Raw genomic sequence first — 21,517 nt, forward strand, 5'->3', positions numbered from 1 at the left:
TTATCTACTATTTATTACTTTGTATTGTTTTTTTTTTCTTTACCCTCTCTCTCTCTCTCTCTCTCTCCCCATTGGCAACCTATCGTTATCCCAAATTTGATGATGATTCTATGACATTAAATATGCATTATTAGTTTTTAATTTAGTGGTTCTAACTTGATTTGTTTTGTATTTCATTTTTCCTTTGATGCATTGGGTGTGAGAATGAGTGTTTCCCTAGCATTACTTTATTTAATAAGGACAATTTTATTTATTTAATTTAGGCAAAATATTATATTTAAAATTTTTTAAAATTAAAAAGGAGAGGAAATATAAATAATTTAATGATATATATGGGGGATGTGGCTGAATTTAAATGTTGAATAAAATTATATGAGAAAAAAGTAAAAATAAAATATATAATAGTAAACACTAACTTAACCAAATCATTCTATGTAATATAATAATAGTATATTCTTATATACTATCTTTAATTCTTTATAATGCAATATGATAACATTTAACAATCAAAGTGATAAAAAATAAAAAAAAAACTTAAAACACAAAACTAAATTTCATCAACCAAAATTGAATTTTAAAGACTACAACACTTTATCAAGCTAAAATAGAGATGCAAGAAAAATAAAAATAAGGGGTAATTGCACTTTACCCACCTATGGTTTGGCCCGTTTTAATGGTGCCCACCCGTGGTTTAAAAGTTATCACTTAACCCACCTGAGGTGGCCTCCGTTAGACCCCCGTTACCCACCTCTGCCCTTTCCGTTAGAAAATCCCTTTTACTATATAAGCCAAAATTAGAACCCAATTAGAACCCTTAAAAAAAGGAACAAGCTCTCTCTCTCTCTCTCTACCTTAGAACCCTTAAAAATCCCCAAACCCATAATCCCTTTCTCTCTTCACTTAGATTGCCAAAGTGAAATCTGAACACTTGCAAGCAACCTCATATATAAAGCAACTTGATCCTTTTGTGTGTTATATTTTATTGAACTCAAGCACCAATTGATTTTTGTGTAATCGCAATTCAAACCCATAAAGTTTGTTTCCTTAGACTTTCAAAAATAAAAATTTCGCAATATTTAACACCAATTGCGGAATTAAAAGAATAAAGAAGAAATTATATTAATAGGTATTTTTCTTTTGCTGAATTATATTAATGGGTATAGTCAATACCATGATAAAACATCACATGCTATGAATGAATGAATAATGAATAAATACAATAAAACACCTAAACCCAAAAAAACATAGAAACCAAATCTAGCAGATCTAGTAGTGAACCCAGATCCAAAATGGCAGCGAACCCAGATCCAGCAGATCCGGTAGCGAACCTAGATCTAGTAGATCCAGCAGCGAACGTGGATCCAAAACGGTAACTAACCTAGATCCAGCAGATCCGGCAACGAACCCAACTCTGTCCAAAACGGCGCCACTTTGAGCCAGTTCAGGAGCTTCGGCAGGTGTACTAATCGAAGATGGAGGACTCATCGGAGCCTTAGAAGAAGCTGGCAGAGGAGATGGAGGAGAGTTCACCACTGCCGGAGACGGAGCAGGCACTGGAGTCTTTCTAACTGTAGGCGACGATGCTGAAGCTTTAGGAGTAGGTGCTTGTGTTGGCGACTTTGAAATCTGAACATTTGCATGCTTTGACGCCAAGACCTGAGACTTGCTTGCTTGCAATTCTCTCTTTGCTAGCAATCATTTTTTTTTTTTTTTTTTTGGCGTGGTGAACATAGGTTGATAAAATTAGGGATTTACTCTTGTTTGGTTGGTGAGAAAATTTATAGGAAAGGAAAACCCAAGCTTCAATACACCTCCTTGCTTGCAAGTATTCAGATTTCACTTTGGCAATCTAAATGAAGAGAGAAAGGGATTATGGGTTTTGGGATTTTTAAGGGTTCTAGAGAGAGGGAGAGAGCTCGATCCTTTTTTTTTAGGGTTCTAATTAGGTTCTAATTTTGGCTTATATAGTAAAAGAGATTTTCTAATGGAAAGGGCATAGGTGGGTAACGGGGGTCTAACGGAGGCCACCTCAGGTGGGTTAAGTGATAACTTTTAAACCACGAGTGAGCACTATTAAAACGGGCCAAACCACAGGTGGATAAAGTGCAATTTCTCCTAAAAATAAAATCCACCAAAAAATTGAGTGAGAAAGAGTGGGAAGCAACCCATTTTTTGTGAGAGAAAATTATGTAAAGAATAGAAGAGTGAATGAAAAATTTATACTAAGAGAATGATAATAAAAAGAAACAAAATAAAGAAAGATACAAGGAGAGAGGAAGAGTGATATCAAGGTAGAATGTTTAGGGAGATGAAAAGGTAAAGGGAATGAGAAAGGTTAGAGAAAGTGTAAATGTTAAAAAATGAGTACAATTTGATGAGCACAATTTTCTTTTATTTGAATTTAAGAAAAATATTACATTTTTTATTTTTTAAAACAAAAAAAGAGAGAAAATATCAATAATTTAATGATAAGGAGGATGTGTTTGAATTTGAATATTGAATAAAATAAGATGAGAAGGAAAAAAAAAAGATATAACAATAAATACTAAATTATCCAAATTATGTTATGTAATGGAATACTATTATTTTTTTATCCACTATCTTTAATTTTTTATAACGTAATTGGATAAAATTTAACGATTAAAGAGAAATAATAATAATTGTAGGGATAGGGGCCCAAAATTGTATATTGGGCCTTGAGTTTTGGCCGAGGACGAATAAACAATAGTAAGAGTGTTAAGTTCAGAGTCCTATAAGTAACATGCAAGTGGAAATGTTGGGGAAGGTGGTCTGAGGAGGATTGTCTCCTCGGATAAACGAAACACATATCAAACATATATTCTATCACTCAGAGTGACCTTCCAGGAAATTCCACTGAGAAGGACTTGTGTTATGAACGTACTAGAAGAAGGGGAGCCAGGAAATATCTAAGGAAAAGCTGCTGCCACCGCATTGAATGCTTTGTAGCTAACTTTCCGGTTGCATTTATGTGGAAAAGACTCCTGAACAGTACTACCTTGGTTGCCACAACTCACAAAAGGCCAGAGAGGGTGTCTGATGGGACAAACACTCAAGTAGTGGATCAAACGATCAACAAGTGAAGGATCAAGATCTTCCAAAAGGAACTATATAATGTAAAAGATCCTCCATGAAAAGGGGATCAAAAAAATCACAAGAGAAACACTGTAGCAATCAAGAATTAACTCTATAATCAAACTTGTAGGGATTATATAAGAATTGATCTCCTCGGACTGTGCCGAGGACGATTATCTCTAATTTAATTCAATCCATTTCTCTCTCCTTGTCAACTGAGCCCACTTTATTTGTGATTCAACTCATTTTAACCCAGTTTTCCAACCCACTCTCTACAAATTCATTATTTTGTGTTTTTTGGAACTAGGTCCATCTATCGTCTGGGTTAGGAACTCAAATCCAGTCCTTACAATAATAATAATAATAACTTAAAACACAAAACTAAATCATATCAACCTAAATTAGAGTTCTAAAAAACACACAAGTTATTAACCTAAAGTGGAGATGTAATAAAAATAAAAATCCACCAAAACATTGAGAGAGAGAGAGAGAGAGAGAGAGAGATAACTATGCAAAGAATGGAAGAGAGAATGTCAAATTTATAGTAAGAGAGAGTGAATAAGAAGAGACAAATAAAGGAAGATGAAGGGAATGATGAATAGTGATATTAAAGTAGATGGTAGTGGAAAAATGAAAAGATAAGGGAAGAAGAAAGATTGAAGAAAGTGTAAATATTTTATAAAAAAAATGAATGTAAAAAAAAATTATAGGAAAATTGGAAATAAAAAGGATATATATATTATGGGGGGTAAAAGCCCAGGAAGCCCATGTCAATATCTACATTGGGCCAAGGGTCCAATCCAAGGAAGAACCCCTCCTCAGCCATGGGAAGAACCCTCCTCGGCTATGGATGTAGTCGAGAACAAAGGGAGCAACCTACTACTGGGAGTGACACTTCGGATCATTCCACAGAATAGGGTAAGTACTAAAACAGAAAAGGACAACGGGAAGAATGGAAATATATCTAAGGGAAAGTTGTCATTATTGCATTCAGTGTCCTGTACTTGACATAGCCATGCCTCTGTGCCTTTACAACCACTCCCAACAACTTTGGGGATGGGCGGATGGGACAAGTAACAGCGCTATGAATCTAAAAATCTATGGGAGAGAAAGGAGATATAAATAGGATGGAATGAGAGGCAATGGGGGGGACTCTAGAACCCCTATCACTCAACGCATATTAGAAAAAGCTCCTCGGATTGTGCTGAGTACCAACCTTCCTTGATAAACTCAGTTCATCTTTGCTTGATCGTGACAAACACCATATTAACTGTTATCCATACACTGAGGCCTAGCTCTTCGACCCACTCTCTACAAATTTATTGTACTGGGTTCGCTGGTCTAAGATCCTATACATTTTGGGCTTGGGCTGAAAAACGTGACCCTATAATTGGCACTGTCTGTGGGAAGAGCTGGTGTGTTAGCGAATGCAACGGTTAATCATGGTGGGATCAAGCTCTTATTAGCAAGAGTCCCTCGAGAAGACCATTTTGGCGGTGGTGTAAGTTGCACGAAAGCTTCCCCATTATTTCCAAGAACACACCGTCGTTGTCATAACTCAACTTCCGCTTAGGTCTACACTTTGAAGTACTGATTACGCGGGAAGGATCGCTAAACGGAACGCAGTTCTAGGGGCTTCTGACATCAAGTATGTGCCTCGTGCACTTGTTAAGGGGCTAGTTCTCGCGGGTCTAGTAGTCCGGTTCGCTGAATTCCCTTCGGAGAAAGAAGTCGAGGGCTAAAGCAGAACCTTCTGAAGCGGTTAAACAGAACCTTAGCTATGACGGGTCCTCGGACCTCCTGCTTTAGGGAAATTAACACGCACCAGAATCTTTTAAAGCGGTTAACAAAACTTTAGCTATGTCGGGTCCTCGGATCTCCTGCTTTGGGGAAATTAACATGCACCTGAATCTTATGAAGTGGTTAAACAGAACCTTAACTATGACGAGTCCTCGGACCTCCTGCTTTGGGGAAATTAACATGCACTAGAATCTTGTGAAGCGGTTAAACAGAACTTTAACTATGTTGGGTCCTCGGACCTCCTGCTTTGAGGAAATTAACACGCACTCAAACCTTATGAAGCGGTTAAACAGAACCTTAGCTATGATAGGTCCTCGGACCTCCTGCTTTAGGAAAATTAACACGCACCAGAATCTTCTGAAACAGTTAAACAGAACCTTAGCTATGTCGGATCCTTGGACCTCCTGCTTTGGGGAAATTAACACGCACCAGAATCGAAGCGGTTAAACAGAACCTTAGCTATGACAGGTCCTCGGACCTCCTGCTTTGAGGAAATTAACACGCACCAGAATCTTGTGAAGCGGTTAAATAGAACCTTAACTATGTCGGGTCCTCGGACCTCCTGCTTTTGGGAAATTAACACGCACCAGAATCTTTTGAAGCGGTTAAACAGAACCTTAGCTATGTCAGGTCCTCGGACCTCCTGCTTTGGGGAAATTAACATGCACCAGAATCTTTTGAAGCGGTTAAACAGAACCTTAACTATGTTGGGTCCTCAGACCTCCTGCTTTGGGGAAATTAACAAGCATCAGAATCTTTTGAAGCAGTTAAACAGAACCTTAGCTATGTCGGGTCCTCGGACCTCCTGTTCTGGGGAAATTAACGCACACTAACAACTTTCTAAATGATTAAGTGCTAGACAGAACCAAGATCTTGCATGGTCCTCGGACTCAAACCTATAGGGAAACTAGTTACTTCAAAGAAGAACCTAAGTACTAGACAGAACCAAGGTTTTGCATGGTTCTCGGATTCAAACCTGTGGGGAAACTAGTTACTTCAAAGAAGAACCTAAGTGCTAGACAGAACCAAGGTCTTGCATGGTCTTCGGACTCAAACCTATGGAGAAACTAATCAGAACCAAGGTCTTGCATGGTCCTCAGACTCAAATCTATAGGGAATCTAGTTACTTCAAAGAAGAATCTAAATATTAGACATAACCAAAGTCTTGCATGGTCCTCGGACTCAAACCTATGGGAAAACTAGTTACTTCAAATAAGAACTTAAGTGCTAGACAGAACCAAGGTCTTGCATGATCCTCGGACTTCCTGCTTTGTAGAAGCTAACACACGCTGGCAACTTTCTAAGTGTTTAAACTAAATTCAATCATGCCTCGGTCCTCAGACCAGGCACTTAAGGGAAGCTAACACTATAAACATCATCGTAAATGTTGAAAAGAACCTTAGTGCCCGGTGACCCCCTCGGACTGTTCACTTTAAATTACACGTCCTTTGGCGGTTGCGCTATTCGCAATGTAGAGCACGGGGTTATTTTCCTGATTAGTCCTATATAGTTAACTTATTTAAAGTTAGAGGTGGTGCGCCCATCAGTTTTGATAAATTCAGGGTGACAACTCTTTACCATCAACGACATCAATTCTAAGTACTATTTGAAAGAAAAGATACCAACACACCCATTCATAAAACGATTATTGTAAAAAAGGAAAGCAATCGAGCAAGTATGGACGGTACCGGCGATGGGAGAGAAGAAGAAGCAAAGACGCCAAATCCACAATCTTGTTCTAGCAGCAATTGAGCAAGTATGGATGGTACCGGCGATGGGAGAGAAGAAGAAGCAAAGACACCAGATCCACAATCTTGCTCTAGCAACAATCGAGCAAGTATGGATGGTACCGGCGATGAGAAATCCAAATCTGCACACGTATAACATACGGCGCCGGATGAAATCCAAATTTTGTTGCACCAAAAATCTAATGCGACCTACGCTTGCTTTGGATTTTGGTTGAAGGAAGAGCAACCTCTTTTTTGTCCGGTCGAAGGGGAGAAATATCTTTGGCCTCTGCTTCCCTTGCCTTAACTGTGTCAATCTGAATCTTGGTGACACCCATGGCTTCTGAAGAGGGCTTAGTCCCTTCACTCTCACCCTTATCCTTGACCATTTCACTCCTTAAATCTCAATCACCACCTTGGTGGGGCCCTTGGGAACATTCGAAAAGTTAAGAGCCTGAAACTCCTGCAGGACTCAAGGATCTGCGAATGAAGAGGAACGATCCCCCTCCCATGCGCCTTATATAGGAGGCAAACCTGGTGGCAATAAATTCACCCAAATCTCCAAGAAAGAATTACAAGCAAGATAAATCTCGCTCAATTTCCAAAGCAGTCTTCAGCCGTTGGATTTACGTCACCTCGTAAGAAGACCTTAATAAAAGCATGCCTCGTGTACCAAAACGGCAAGAACGCGACTTGGATAAACTAAAAGAATGTCTCACAACTAGGCATAGTGCAAAACGGGCGCAAGAAGACAATCATCATATCAAGATCCTCCTTTCCTCCCATGGGGAAGAAAAGAAGAATCTCGAGGGGCTATTGTGGGGGGTAAAAGACCAAGAAGCCCATGTCAATATTTACATTGGGCCAAGGGCCTAGTCCAAGGAAGAACCCCTCCTCGGCCATGGGAAGAACCCTCCTCGGCCATGGATGTAGCCAAGGACAAAGGGAGCAGCCTACTATTGGGAGTGACACTCCAGGTCATTCCATGGAATAGGGTAAGTACTAAAACAGAAAAGGACAACGGGAAGAATGGAAATATCTAAGGGAAAGTTGCCATTATTGCATTCAGTGCCCCGTACTTGACATAACCATGCCTCTATGCCTTTACAACCACTCCCAACAACTTTGGGGATGGGCAGATGAGACAAGTAGCAGCGCTATGAATCTAAAAATCTATGGGAGGGAAAGGGGATATAAATAGGATGGAATGGGTGGCAATGGGGGGGACTCTGGAACCCCTATCACTCAACGCATACTAGAAAAAGCTCCTCGGATTGTGCCGATGACCAACCTTCTTTGATAAACTCAGTTCATCTTTGCTTGATTGTGACAAACACCATATTAACTGTTATCCATGCACTGAGACCTAACTCTTCGACGCACTCTCTACAAATTTATTGTACTGGGTTCACTGGTCCAAGATCCCATATATTTTGGGCTTGGGCTGAAAAACGTGACCCTACATATATATATATATATATATATATATAGATGTTAAAACTGGCAAAGATAAATATGTAAAGTTAATAATTTATTTATATATTTTTCTGTTAAAAAAAAAAGAATAAAAATTATGTGGTAAATGATGTGGCAATGAGGTGATGCAACAGGAGCTCAGCAGCAATAAATGCTACGCTTCTTATGTAATTTCTACTACTATTAGAGAACATTTTTTTTTTGTTATGATTAATATGGTTTCCATATTTAGAGTTTGATTAGTTTTAAATTTAAATTTGGTACTATGATTGTATTTTATTATTGATTTAGTTTTTTAAGTGAATTTAACGGTTTATTTTACTACATTGTAAAGTTTTTAATGTTCTCCACATGATAATCTCTATTTTATTTTTTTACTTATCCTTACAACCTCTTTGTTTTCCAATCAACAGTTACTAATTGACACTTGATTTTTTTTTCTTTATCTACTCTTTATTACTTTGTATTGTTTTTTTTTTCTTTCTCTCTCTCTCTCTCTCTCTCTCTCTCTCTCTCTCTCTCTCTCTCCATTGACAACCTATCGTTATCCAAAATTTGATGATGATTCTATGACATTAAATATGCATTATTAGTTTTTAATTTTTTTAATTTAGTGTTTCTAACTTGATTTGTTTTTTATTTCATTTTTCCTTTGATGCATTGAGTGTGAGAATGAGTGTTTCACTAGGATTACTTCATTTAATAAGGACAATTTTATTTATTTAATTTAGGCAAAATATTATATTTTAAATTTTTTAAAATTAAAAAGGAGCGAAATATAAATAATTTAATGATATATAAGGGGATGTGGCTGAATTTAAATGTTGAATAAAATTATATGAGAAAAAATTAAAAATAAAATATATAACAGTAAACACTAACTTATCCAAATCATTCTATGTAATATAATAATAGTATATTCATATATACTATCTTTAATTTTTCATAATGCAATATGATAATATTTAACAATCAAAGTGATAAAAAAAATAAAAAAAAATAAAAAACCTTAAAACACAAAACTAAATTTCATCACCCAAAATAGAATTCTAAAGACTACAACACTTTATCAAGCTAAAATAGAGATGCAAGAAAAATAAAAATAAAATCCACCAAAAAATTGAGGGAGAAAGAGTGGGAAATAACCCATTTTTTGTGAGAGAAAATTACGTAAAGAATAGAAGAGTGAATGACAAATTTATACTGAGAGAATAATAATAAAAAGAAATAAAATAAAGAAAGATAAAAGGAAAGAGGAAGAGTGATATCAAGGTAGAATGTTTAGGGAGATGAAAATGTAAAGGGAATGAGAAAGGTTGGAGAAAGTGTAAATGTTAAAAAAATGAGTACAATTTGATGAGCACAATTTTCTTTTATTTGAATTTAAGAAAAATATTAAATTTTTTATCTTTTAAAACAAATGGAGAGAGAAAATATCAATAATTTAATGATAAGGAGGATGTGTTTGAATTTTAATATTGAATAAAATAAGATGAGACAAAAAAAAATTAAAATATATAACAATAAACACTAAATTATCCAAATTATGCTATGTAATGGAATGCTATTATATTTTTATCTACTATCTTTAATTTTTTATAACATAATTGGATAAAACTTAACGATCAAAGAGAAATAATAATAATAACTTAAAACACAAAATTAAATCATATCAACCTAAATTAGAGTTCTAAAAAATACAAAAATATATTAACCTAAAGTGGAGATGCAATAAAAATAAAAATCCACCAAAACATTGAGAGAGAGAGAGAGAGAGAGAGAGAGAGAGAGAGAACCTTTTTTATGAGAGATAACTTTGCAAAGAGTGGAAGAGAGAATGACAGATTTATAATAAGGAGTGAATAAGAAGAGGCAAATAAAGAAAGACGAAGGGTGATATTAAAGTAGAGGGTAGTGGGAAGATGAAAAGGTAAGGGAATAAGAAAGACTGAAAAAAGTGTAAATATTTAAAAAAAAAAAAAAGTGAATGTCAAAAAATATTATAAGAAAATTGGAAATAAAAAGGATATATATATGTTAAAACCGACAAAGATGAATATGTAAAGTTAATAATTTTTTTTAATATATTTTTTTGTTAAAAAAATAAAAAAAGAATAATAATTATGTGGCAAATGATGTGACAATGAAATGGCGCAATAAGAGTTCAGCAGCAATAAATACTACACTTCAGTTTTTAGCAATATATAGATGACCTATAAATGAACGAGACAATTTCTCCCCAATTACAGCCTTGACAAACGTAACAAAAGCTTGGAAAATTTTCTACAGGCCAAGGATCAATCACAAGAAGAAAACCAAACCAGAGGATATAATTCTATTTCAGTAAAGGTTAGATAATGATATTATTGACTGTCCCAAATCCATAGAGCAAGTGCTTATCTAGTTGTCCTTCAACTTTCACTAATTTCCTGGAAATGTCCGTATAGAACATGTGTATTGTGTAGGAAACTCTATCTTCATTTCTAGCTACCTGTTGGGTCATACTCGTACGTTTCCATAGCATCAATACCACCTCCAGATTGAAAATATTGATCTACTTCATTAATAGACCATGAATATTCAAGATTCCTTTGGTAAAAAAAAAAAAAGTCGGAAAATAATGCAATAGATAGGTGGTGTTTCTATGGCTGAATTACCTTACGTTGGCCTTTGTCGTTTTCTTTTTGGCAGCAAAAGAAGACAGTCTATACGACAAATCTGAAAACATGAGTCGTGACATCCTCAAGCACGCTTTGATAGCTACCTAATCAGCTGTTCTATTATAACTAAATATCGACCTAAATTGACTTCACACTTTTGAAAAAAAAAAAAAAAAAAAAAAATCTAGCTATATTTCGATGATGTGATTTTCACCGACACTTTGGCACCTGTTAACCCTTAATACAATATCATTTCAGTTTTGCTTATTTGGGTATGTTTAATTTTAAGTTGTAACTAATTTTATTATGATTTCAAAGCAAAATAAGCTAATGAATATATCATCATCCATGCAAGCACAAAAAAGAAGCCCTGGAAAATGGTTTTCCTCGACTCATTTTCACGCACATTTTTTTTATGATTATAATTCAATAGGTTGGAGTACGGAGATTTGAATCTTGGATGTCTATATTAAAAACATCACAATATGCTAGTTGATCAACAATACTCTTTACTATCTCTCCCTACCATACCAAATTACCAATGTCTACTTATCACTTCCTCTTTAATGTCAAAGGCAACATCCTCTTGCACTGAGATCAGAATTCATAGCTCTTGGTAGTGTCAAATTCGTCTACAAATATATGGTTAAAGAAAACTTCTACTATTTTCTGGTATTGAGTGTGTAAAGGTACTGAGCTAATTAAGATCAGCTCCAGGAAGCTTCAGATATATATCCGGGGATTACAGCAAAAGCAAACGCGGTGGAGAAGCTGTGTGCTATGATACTGCTCTTGAATCGGATTGCATGTGACTTCTTTTCTTTTATAAACTGGACATAACTAATAAATGGGGCCTTGTACTTGTGTCCATTTGTTAGCCAAATTATTTATTAAGCTAGCGCTCTATTTAATTTAGAACGAGAAAGCAGATATGATTATTGAAGGCAACCGCACGCAACTACACGCCAATTGAGCCAACCTAAAAGCTTAATACTACAGTAGGATCAAACTTGATTAGCACTGAACATTATTTCCACTATGCTTCTTTTAGTTTTCTTTTTTCCTAGGGAACTACCTAGAATATTGAATAAAGAATAGCGAATAAACTTAGCAAAAGAAAGAAAATAGAAAAGAATGGCAACTACCATTATTGAAATTAGAAAATAGCTTTGGCACAAGCTCAACCTGGCACTCATTCTTAGTATGTAAATGGTGCTGATGCATCTACAAGGAGATGTGGATAACTAGACTAGACTAGTAACATGTTTGCAGTGACATTTACAGTAAATCTTTTCAGTGGTAACTACAAGAAGAAAATTGGAAAGAAAATTAGACAAGAATTGTAACTCTATAACATGGCTACCTCCCATTGTCTTTGTTTGAAAGGGGAAGAGGTGAAGTAAAAGCTGCTTGAATATCAGCATCTTCATCATTCCCAACTGAAGACCAAGTACTTCCCTTCTCAAAACATGAAGATGTAGTAGGAAACGATTGAAAGTAGAAATCCTCAAACCCTCGGGCACCCTTTGTACTGTAATGTGCATTTGGGGCTGCCACTTCCTCAGGCAACACTAAATCTCCCTCTAAGTACCTCACCACATGCTTCATTGTGGGGCGTGCCTCCACTATATCATTTGAACAAAATAAAGCCAGTTTGAGCACTAAAACAGCTTCAACTTCATCAAACATACCCTCCAATTTTGTGTCCACAACTTCAAGAGCAGCTCCAACTCTCCACTTTTCCCACACCCAATCCACCAACATGAGCCCCTCAGGCAATCCTTTAGAGTTAATGGGTCTTTTACCACACACCACTTCTAGCATCAAAGCACCAAAGGCAAACACATCTGAGCTTGTTGTAGGCTTGCCCGTGCGTGTGAGCTCAGGTGCTAAATAACCCAAAGTACCAACCACCCTTGTGGTACTTGGGTTTGAGCCATGCTCATATAGCTTAGCAAGACCAAAATCACTCAGCCTTCCATTAAACTCAGAATCCAATAACACATTGCCTGCTTTGATGTCTCTATGAACCACAGTTTGTTCCCACTCCTCATGTAAATATAAAAGCCCCGAAGCAACCCCTTTGATGATGTTGAACCTTTGCTCCCAGCTCAGAATTGCTTTAGGCTCTTCAAATAGGTACTTGTCCAAGCTTCCATTAGGCATGAATTCATACACAAGTAATAGATCAGCTTGTCGACGACACCAACCCAATAATTGAACCAGATTTCGATGACGAAGTCGACCAATACTAGCAACCTCGGACACAAATTCTTGCAAACCCTGTTTTGAATCATGGGAAACACGCTTTACAGCAATTTGGGTGTCTGAATTTGGCAGAGTTCCTTTATAAACTCGACCAAATCCACCAAACCCAAGTATCTCTTTATCTCCAAAACCATTTGTTGCCTTTTCCAGCTCCTTGTAAGAATATCTATGTGGTCCAATATCAAGCTCCCAGGCTTCAACCCCATCAGCCTTCTGGATTTTTCGGAAGCAGTAAAAAGCCAAACCAATGACCAAAATCACAACCAAAGCTCCAGAGACTGAGACACCAACAATTATGCCTGTGTGGTTCTTTTTAGGCACAGATGGGAGATTAGGCAGTTTATCTAAATAGAGATTTTTAGATTCTCCATTATTGACAACAAAGCTCCAGCCTAAGATATAGTGTGAGCTGGCAGTTGAACCAGTTGAAGCAGAAAACCCAACGTACATGGAATCAAGAAGAATTGTCGAAAGGTCTACAGTATAGTTTAAAAGTACAGACCTGGGTTGAGCAGACTGAGTCGAAACCTTTATTTCTAATAGATTTATTGAAGCATCATATTGGATCCATGCTTGAATTACCTTACCACTCTGCAGATTAAGGACTGCCTTGTTCGTATTACTACCCATGAATTGCACGACCCCAATAGATTTCTTCGAGACCACGCCATTGAAGTCGATGCCAACATGATTACTATCGATATCACCAAACTGAGGGTCCAAGACAGTGTCGAATTCGACCGCAAACAAGTTGTTCGAGATGTTCCCATTGTTGGTGGGGTTGAATAACCCCAGATAAGGCCCAGAAACTCCCCCAGAAAGATCACTTGTTGGAGATATTGTGAAAGCGAGGCCATCTCCACCTCGTTTTCCATGCTCATCGATTATAGCAAAAGCGAACGAGGTCGAAAAGGACATGACTTTGCCACTGGACAAGTTCTTGAACTGGATCGGGTTTTTGTAAAACGCGTGCCCAACAGCTTGACTCGTTTGGTTTGTGAGACAAAGTAAGCCACTGTTGTCGATCGCTGCAAAGCCGCTTAAGCTCATGTTGTTGCGTCGAGGTGCGGCGAACCCGTCAGTGAAGCCATCCGATAGTTCTCCACCTTTGTCAAGGTCAGGCTTTACTTGGTGTAGGAGAAGAAGAAAGACAGCCCAGAAGGTAAAGATGAGTAGTTGAGCTGCCATAAGAGTGAAAATTGAATTGAGCTGTGTGATCCCCAGGTAGTTCACGAGCTTATATATATGTAGACCATAATCCGAGGAAATTTATTTATAGCTGGCAAGTGTGGACATGTTTGAGAAATTCTCTTCTTGATGTGTATTTTTGGATTTTTATTTTTTATTTTTTGGGATTAACAAAGACAATGACAAGAGAATGGGGAGGAGCTTATGTGGTGTTGGGTTGCAGAAAATGAGTGCCGTATTTGATTTCACATGCGAATTCAGACTTTAATTGGAATTTTTTAAGTTCGACACTCCCACTAAAGATCAATAGTAAATGATAGCTAGGTACAAACTTGGTTCCAATAATTTGTTGACACATCACTTAAATTTAAAAGGAGATAATCATTTCCACTCCTTTATTTATGGGGTACTTGAGTAAGAGAAATTCATAATTCTCTTTTAATAGTATTCTTATAAGCTCTCTTATAAAAATGTCATTTGACATACTAAAAACTTACTTTATCATTTTAGTATATTATTTTATAATATTCCATTTATCAGATGTTTTATTCTTCAATTTTATATATTAAAATAATATTTACTACACATTAAAATAATATATTTATCCAAAACCCAGCAAATATATAAATGCACAGCCAGTGACAGTCACCACCACCCAAGAACCAATAGTCACCGCTACAACCACTGCCACAACAACAACCACCACCACAAAGTACAACCATAATCACCGGATCCTCCAACAAATTTCAAATCCAAAAACCTCAACAAAATAAAAATAAAAAACTCAAAATCTTCAACAAAACCCTAACCCAACAGATCAAACAATGACCAAACTCAACCAACCATCGGCGGCGAGAGCTGTGGAGGATGACGAGCAAAGATCAGCGATTGTGGAGGACGACGAGCAAAGATTGGCAACTGCTCCTGGGCGAGCAGAGCTTCAGATTGACAAGCAGAGGTTCAGATTGGTGAGCTTCAATCGGCGAGCTCTGCTTCAGATCGGAATTGCCTTCTTCTTCATGACAGGAAAAGAGAGAGAGAGAGAGAGAGAGAGAGAGAGAGAGAGGCACAGAGATGATAATACCGAAATGCAGAGAGAGAGGAAGAGAGTGAGAGATAAAAAAAATGAAAGTGAGAAAGAAATAGGGAGCAATGGAGAGATGGAGACTAGAGAGGAAAAAGAGAGAGATGTGTTGCAGACGGAGAGAAATATGTGTTGGGAGGAGAGAGAAAAGTAAATAAAATAATCAAAAGAATTATAGCATTTTTGTCCGTACGCTCTCATATTTGAGAGCATATTGTAGCATGTCTCATAATTTTGAGACATTTAGCACATCTCATGAGGGGCTGTTTTTGGAGTTTGGTGTGCCAAATGCCAAATATTTGGCATTTGACATACCTGATGAGAATACTCTAAACTATAAAATCAATCAATATTTTTGGTTTTCTCTCCTTAACTATTAAAAATAAGCAAATATCCACCTTTTTGTTCCTAGAATATTCCAGGATAAAATTACTAAAATACACTTGATGAGGGAAATGCAAGTAACCCCATAGTTAAAGGGAGAATTACAAATACATGTGCCAAATTTTATTAATATTCCAAATTCAATTTTTCACAATTCCAATCTCAAAATTTTTTTATAAAAATTAAATTTTAACTTTCTTAATGTAATCAAGAAAAAAAAAAAATCTTAACATGATATATTATATTTATAGTAATACCTCCCAATGAAAAAAAAAAAAAAAATATATATATATATATATACACCTTTTGAGGTCATTTACAATCAAGTAACCCTTTGATAATTAGAAATGAAATATAAGATAGGAAAAATAAACATTGATACTTTAGAAACATTATAAAATATGTTTTTTTATATATAAGACTTCTAAACTGATGCTGTCAATCACTAAAAAATAACTTAGATGTTTATTTATTAAATATTGAAGTGGTAAAACTATTGGTAACTTAAGAATTTTCTATGAATTAATAGTCACATGCGCCTAACAATAGATCACTTGAACCTTTGTGGAACCAGCTGTCTAATTGCTTAAGTTAGTGACCTTATTTTAGGAATAAAAAGAAATATTCCATCAAATTTAACAAATTAAGGAATGGAATTGAGATATTTGTTCATTTTCAAAAGACAGTGGGATTAATTGGTTAGTTTCAAATATAAAAGAGAGGCAAATGATTTTTCCTAAAAATGTTAATTTTCAAACTTTTTATTTTTTTATTTAATTTCAATTTATGACGTTCACTCTTAAAAATTACTCTTTATTATCAGATTAAGATATCAATCAATTTTTTATGTAAACGGAGATTGAATTCTAAATTATTTAATTATTAAAAATTTTACTAGTTAAACTAATTAAAATTCACTAAAAAATAATAATGTTAATTTTCGAACTCAACTCACGACATATTGCTTTGTGTAAAAGTCAATTGTAATGGCATTAATGCCCAACCTCTAATTAATTACTCAATGCTTCAACACGTATTGGACAAAGACAACAGTTGTCAGTTATATGTACATTTATATTCTTTTTTTTTTTGGTCAACATGTACATTTATATTCTCCAACCACTTTACCTTCCTTCTTATTATAAGCTAAAAACAATAACTTACATAAAATACCCACACGTTTAAGTGGAGTACCGTGTCTTATAATTAATTGCCTCTCTGCCCACTTGTTGTTTACTTATTCGCAATTGTTAAATTTTCTTCATTTTCTAAATGAGAAAGCCGTTGATTACAGCAAAGAGCCCTTCCCTTAATTTCTTTCCTCTAAAAGACTCATCAAAATCGATGATGCAACTTCCATTTTTACCTAACTTAGTAGACTTATAAACTAATTTAAACTATTTAATTGATTATAAATAACATATATAAGAGAAAATAATATTAAGACATGAACTTACTATTTAACGTATGGTTTAAACTTTAACCTATAAATTCTTAAGAATACTATGATGATGCATCGATCTTCCACAAAAATAATGATTTTTTTTTCATGATTTTTTTCTTCTTCTTCTTGTATCTGTAATGTTATATTTCAAACATAATTTGACAAATTAATATATAAATATTTAAGAATACTATGATGATGTATATGCAATGTTGTATGCCTTTCAAACATAAGCAAAGCTTTTAATCATTTGGCTATAACAATTTATGCAAAATTTAAAATATTTTGTGGCATTTTTTTAATTAACAGCATTGCATACAATGGATTTATAGTTTGATTTTGAAACATTTTTGAATGTGTATAGTCTAATGTAAAACTTCTAGAAGCATAGCTAGAATTAATTTGAAATCAACCCTAAATTATGGGGTTTAAAATGTAATTTACCTTTTATTCTTAATAAGTAATACCAATAGGGGCCATATAACTCTCAATTTAGAGGCTAATGGTTACAAAGATATTTATTACGTAAACGATTAAATATATATATATATATATATATATTAATAAATAATAATTACAACTTATCTTAAAAAAATTAAACTTTTATTAATAAATGATAAATTTTTTTTGTTAATAATTAGTAAGTGATACTTAATCATTTAACAACAGTAACAAACATAAATTATCAACGAAAAAAAAAAAAAAACACTAACAAACCTATTGTTGAAAAGCGAACGACATGATTAATTATTTGTAGATATAATATCAGTATAGGTTACAAAAGATCAACCTAGCTAATATATAGAACATAAGAAGAAGCTTCTATTCCATGCACCGCCTGAATCCACGTAATAAGTATGACGGCTGAGCCTACGTAATATTGTTAACAACTGCCAGCCATATATATATATATAGGGAAATGTTAACCAAAGATGGTTTTAGAAACTATTTTTAGAAACATTTTATTAGTAGAGTGATAAAACAATAAATGCTGTTGATAGTTTTTTATATTTTTTATAAAGGATTTGGTTTAAGTTTAGTGCATCAGTGTATTGGACCCAGTCAGATGGTGACATATGTCATCATTTTAATGGATCCAGTACTATTGGATACTGGACCTAAACCTGACCCTTCTATAAAAATGGTGTCAAATTTTTCTATTGTGGTTTATTAATAATTGTACTAAGAGCATCCATTCTCAGAAAATGAAAAAAAAATTGACTCCTTTTTTATAGTTTTTTATATTTATCAAAAAAGTGATATTAAAATTTTCTAAAATGGTCTATTAACAAATATCTTAAGGGCACTTATTAACATGACCTCTATATATATATATATATATATATATACTCTGGTTTTTTTTATCCTCTCAAAAAGCTATTAAATATTTTCAATGATTTTCTAAAGTATGTTAGTCAAATGACCTTTTTATAGTGGGAAACCGGTCAGAAGTATCCAACAACGTGTACAGCTCATGATCTAGTTTAAGTGTTTAAGATCGATATTTGCCTCATTTTACTCATTAGGACTCAGTGAAGTCCAGGTCATTCAGTGTTAAACCCAAACAATAAGAGATTTCTTGTTTATTGAGTGGTCTTCTTTGTAAAACAGCTTAAATTGTTTGGTCCACAACGTTACAGACACAATTACACAATTACACAATGATCAATATTTGATGTTACTTGTTATTCATTACTACAATATATATTCAATTATTTGAAGGGAAAAAAAAAATCAATGTATTAGTCTAAGTTCTTTTAAATAATGATTGACTTAAAAAAATTTATTCGTTTTTAAATAGTCTAAGTTTTTTTTTTTGGAATAAATTCTGCTATTATTTAAAAAACAATTATCCGAAACTAGTGATGGAAAATAAAATAAGATATCAAAGGTCTAAATTCAATAAAGTATAGTTAAAATCAATGATTCAATATTATGCCATCTGTGGAAACCGTGTATTAAGATACATAGGCAATTAAGGATTTCTTAATTCAGTCACTTTGGAAAAACTATGCAAACTAATTTTGGAAAACTTGATCGTGTAATCAGATACATAATTTATGGGACTCGTTTGTGAGTTGTGACCAGTTTCAGGTTTTGGGCTTATAATGGCACAATAAACACAATGATCTTAGTTCTTAATGGCCTCGATCAAGGCCATTGGTCCTCCTCTAAGGCGGCTTGCGAGGTATTAATCCCCCTGAAACTCTGATTCCAGGAATTGATGTTAGTCTTTAGTCTTTAGTCTTTAGTCACTATAATCATTTTTTCTCTTAAAAAGTTGAAGACTAAAGGGATAGAAATCATATGATTCAACTATTCAAGTCCCTACCTAACCACCAAAAAGCAAAAGGTGGCATTTCCACTTGGCCTTAAGTCTATTGGCTACAATTAATCACGTTTTGTCATTTGTGTTAATAACAGTCAAGGTATATATTAAATGAGTTGATCTAAGTTTTTTTGAATAAATTCTTCTACTAATTACCAAAAATATTTTTTTAATTTATAAATAAATTATTATATTTTAATTAGTATAAGTTCTTTGAATAAATTCTTCTATTAATTAAAAAAAAAAATCCAAATTATGAGGAAAATATATAGTAAAGATCAAAGGTCTAAATTTAATAATTAGGGTAATCAGTAATAGCATACATAGCACATAGGCAATTAAGGGATTTACCAGTCACCTTGAAAAAGCTATGCTTACTAATTTAAAGGTTAGGGTTTAAGTAGAACAAAATTTAGCAATTTGGAAAAAAAAAAAAAAAAAAAAAAAAAAAAAAAAAAAAAAACAACAACAACAACAAAGGACTATATCACTGCAGTGCAGTCACCACCCCAACTTGCCCCCTCCCTTATCCTCCACCGTCCCACATAACTATTGTCATTATTGCACAACTCGAATCCTTTCTCTTCTACCCCTAAGCACTTTATGCATGAAAATATATCAATTAAGCTACAAGATCCTTAGATGTAAGCTCACAAATGCTTAAATTACTTTAAGTATTAAAAAACTAATTTTGAGGTATACTTGCATTTTATGGTTATGAGTTTCATTCACTTGTCTCTTTCTCTTACAAAACATAAGAGACTAACAAAAAATTATAACCACATTTGCAAAAAACCAAGTCAATCAAACAAAAAGAAACTCTTATTCTCCTGCCCAAAGTCACTATTATTTATGTAAATGTTAGGCCAAGGCCATAGTTGTTAGGAAATTAGAAATACAGTTCAATGTTTTAGTTTAGGTGAAGAGAATCTGTTCTTCTTTTTCCGTTTCCACTTCGATTTTTAATATCCCCACAAAACTGACAAAAGGTGATAAAGATTGGAATTTTTTTCTAAGTCTTTTTCCCTCAACAACTTATTGCAATTACTTTTATTCCTCCAATTTCCAATTAACATATTCTACTTGACCTCAATTTGAAGTCAACTTCTTAATTAAATTTGTCCTGTAAATATCAGATGTTAATAGACATAAAAAATGATTAGGTACTCTCTTCTTCTTCTTCTTCTTCTTCTTCTTTTTTTTTTTTTTTTTTGAGGGTGTAATGATTAGGTACTCTTGATGGAATAAAAATCCTCTATCATATTCTAATTATAGCTATTCTACATTATATTCTATCAATTACACCAATAAATACAAGTAATTTATTATAAAAGTATCATATCAACTCAAAAAATGATATGAAAAAAATTAATTCTTGTATGGGTATCATATATTAATTAGTGTGAAATATTACATCAACCATACTCTAAATTAATAATAACTATTAGGCTTCCTATAAATATACCTAAATTTACACCCAATTTCACATGCATAGATGTTATAGGCAGACTAATGGTTAAATACACCTAAATTTATTTATTTATTTTTTTGGTTGTCATAAGAGTGAAAATGAATGAGCCTTTTGAGTCAAAGGAAACTTAGGATCTTTATATATTAAGGAAAATGTTCTTTTTACCCTCGTTGTTACATATATACTTTGCACAAAATGTTCATTTTTTTTTTATATAAGATGTTTCTCACAAAATTTTCATAATTTCAAATATGATGTACAATTTCCTTATTTACTAAAAACACGAAATGAATATTTGTGTAGCCGTTACATTAACATGTGAGAATTAGTGTGAGGGAATGTCTGAGAGATTGTTATGTTGCATCTTTTTCCTTCAATGAATAAGAAAGGAGAGGATATCACTATGTAATGTAGTGGTGTATTCCAACGATTTGATTTCACATAAGAATTCATGAATATAAAATTTTCCATCCACTACATTTCCTTTCAAAGGGAGAGAGTCTATTTTATGATTAAAATTTTATTTTTATTGAATTTGACAATATATAAAATGCAATGTCATAAACACATTTATATTTGTTAGTATTTAACAA

General features: G+C 34.1%; 1 protein-coding gene across 1 annotated transcript; it reads right to left on the bottom strand.

Moving 5' to 3' along the window:
- Positions 1-11,881: 11,881 nt before the first annotated feature.
- Positions 11,882-14,450, bottom strand: LOC115957937 (L-type lectin-domain containing receptor kinase S.4-like). The gene has a single exon (XM_031076289.1). The coding sequence runs from the start codon at positions 14,210-14,212 to the stop codon at positions 12,116-12,118; it is 2,097 nt and encodes a 698-aa protein (XP_030932149.1). The 5' UTR covers positions 14,213-14,450; the 3' UTR covers positions 11,882-12,115.
- Positions 14,451-21,517: the final 7,067 nt, after the last annotated feature.

The sequence above is a fragment of the Quercus lobata genome, chromosome 8, assembly GCF_001633185.2.
Source record: "Quercus lobata isolate SW786 chromosome 8, ValleyOak3.0 Primary Assembly, whole genome shotgun sequence".
Classification (NCBI taxonomy): Eukaryota; Viridiplantae; Streptophyta; class Magnoliopsida; order Fagales; family Fagaceae; genus Quercus; species Quercus lobata.

Coding starts and splice junctions, on each gene's coding strand:
- LOC115957937 (XM_031076289.1), bottom strand. CDS start 14,212: ATGGCAGCTCAACTACTCATCTTTACCTTCTGGGCTGTCTTTCTTCTT.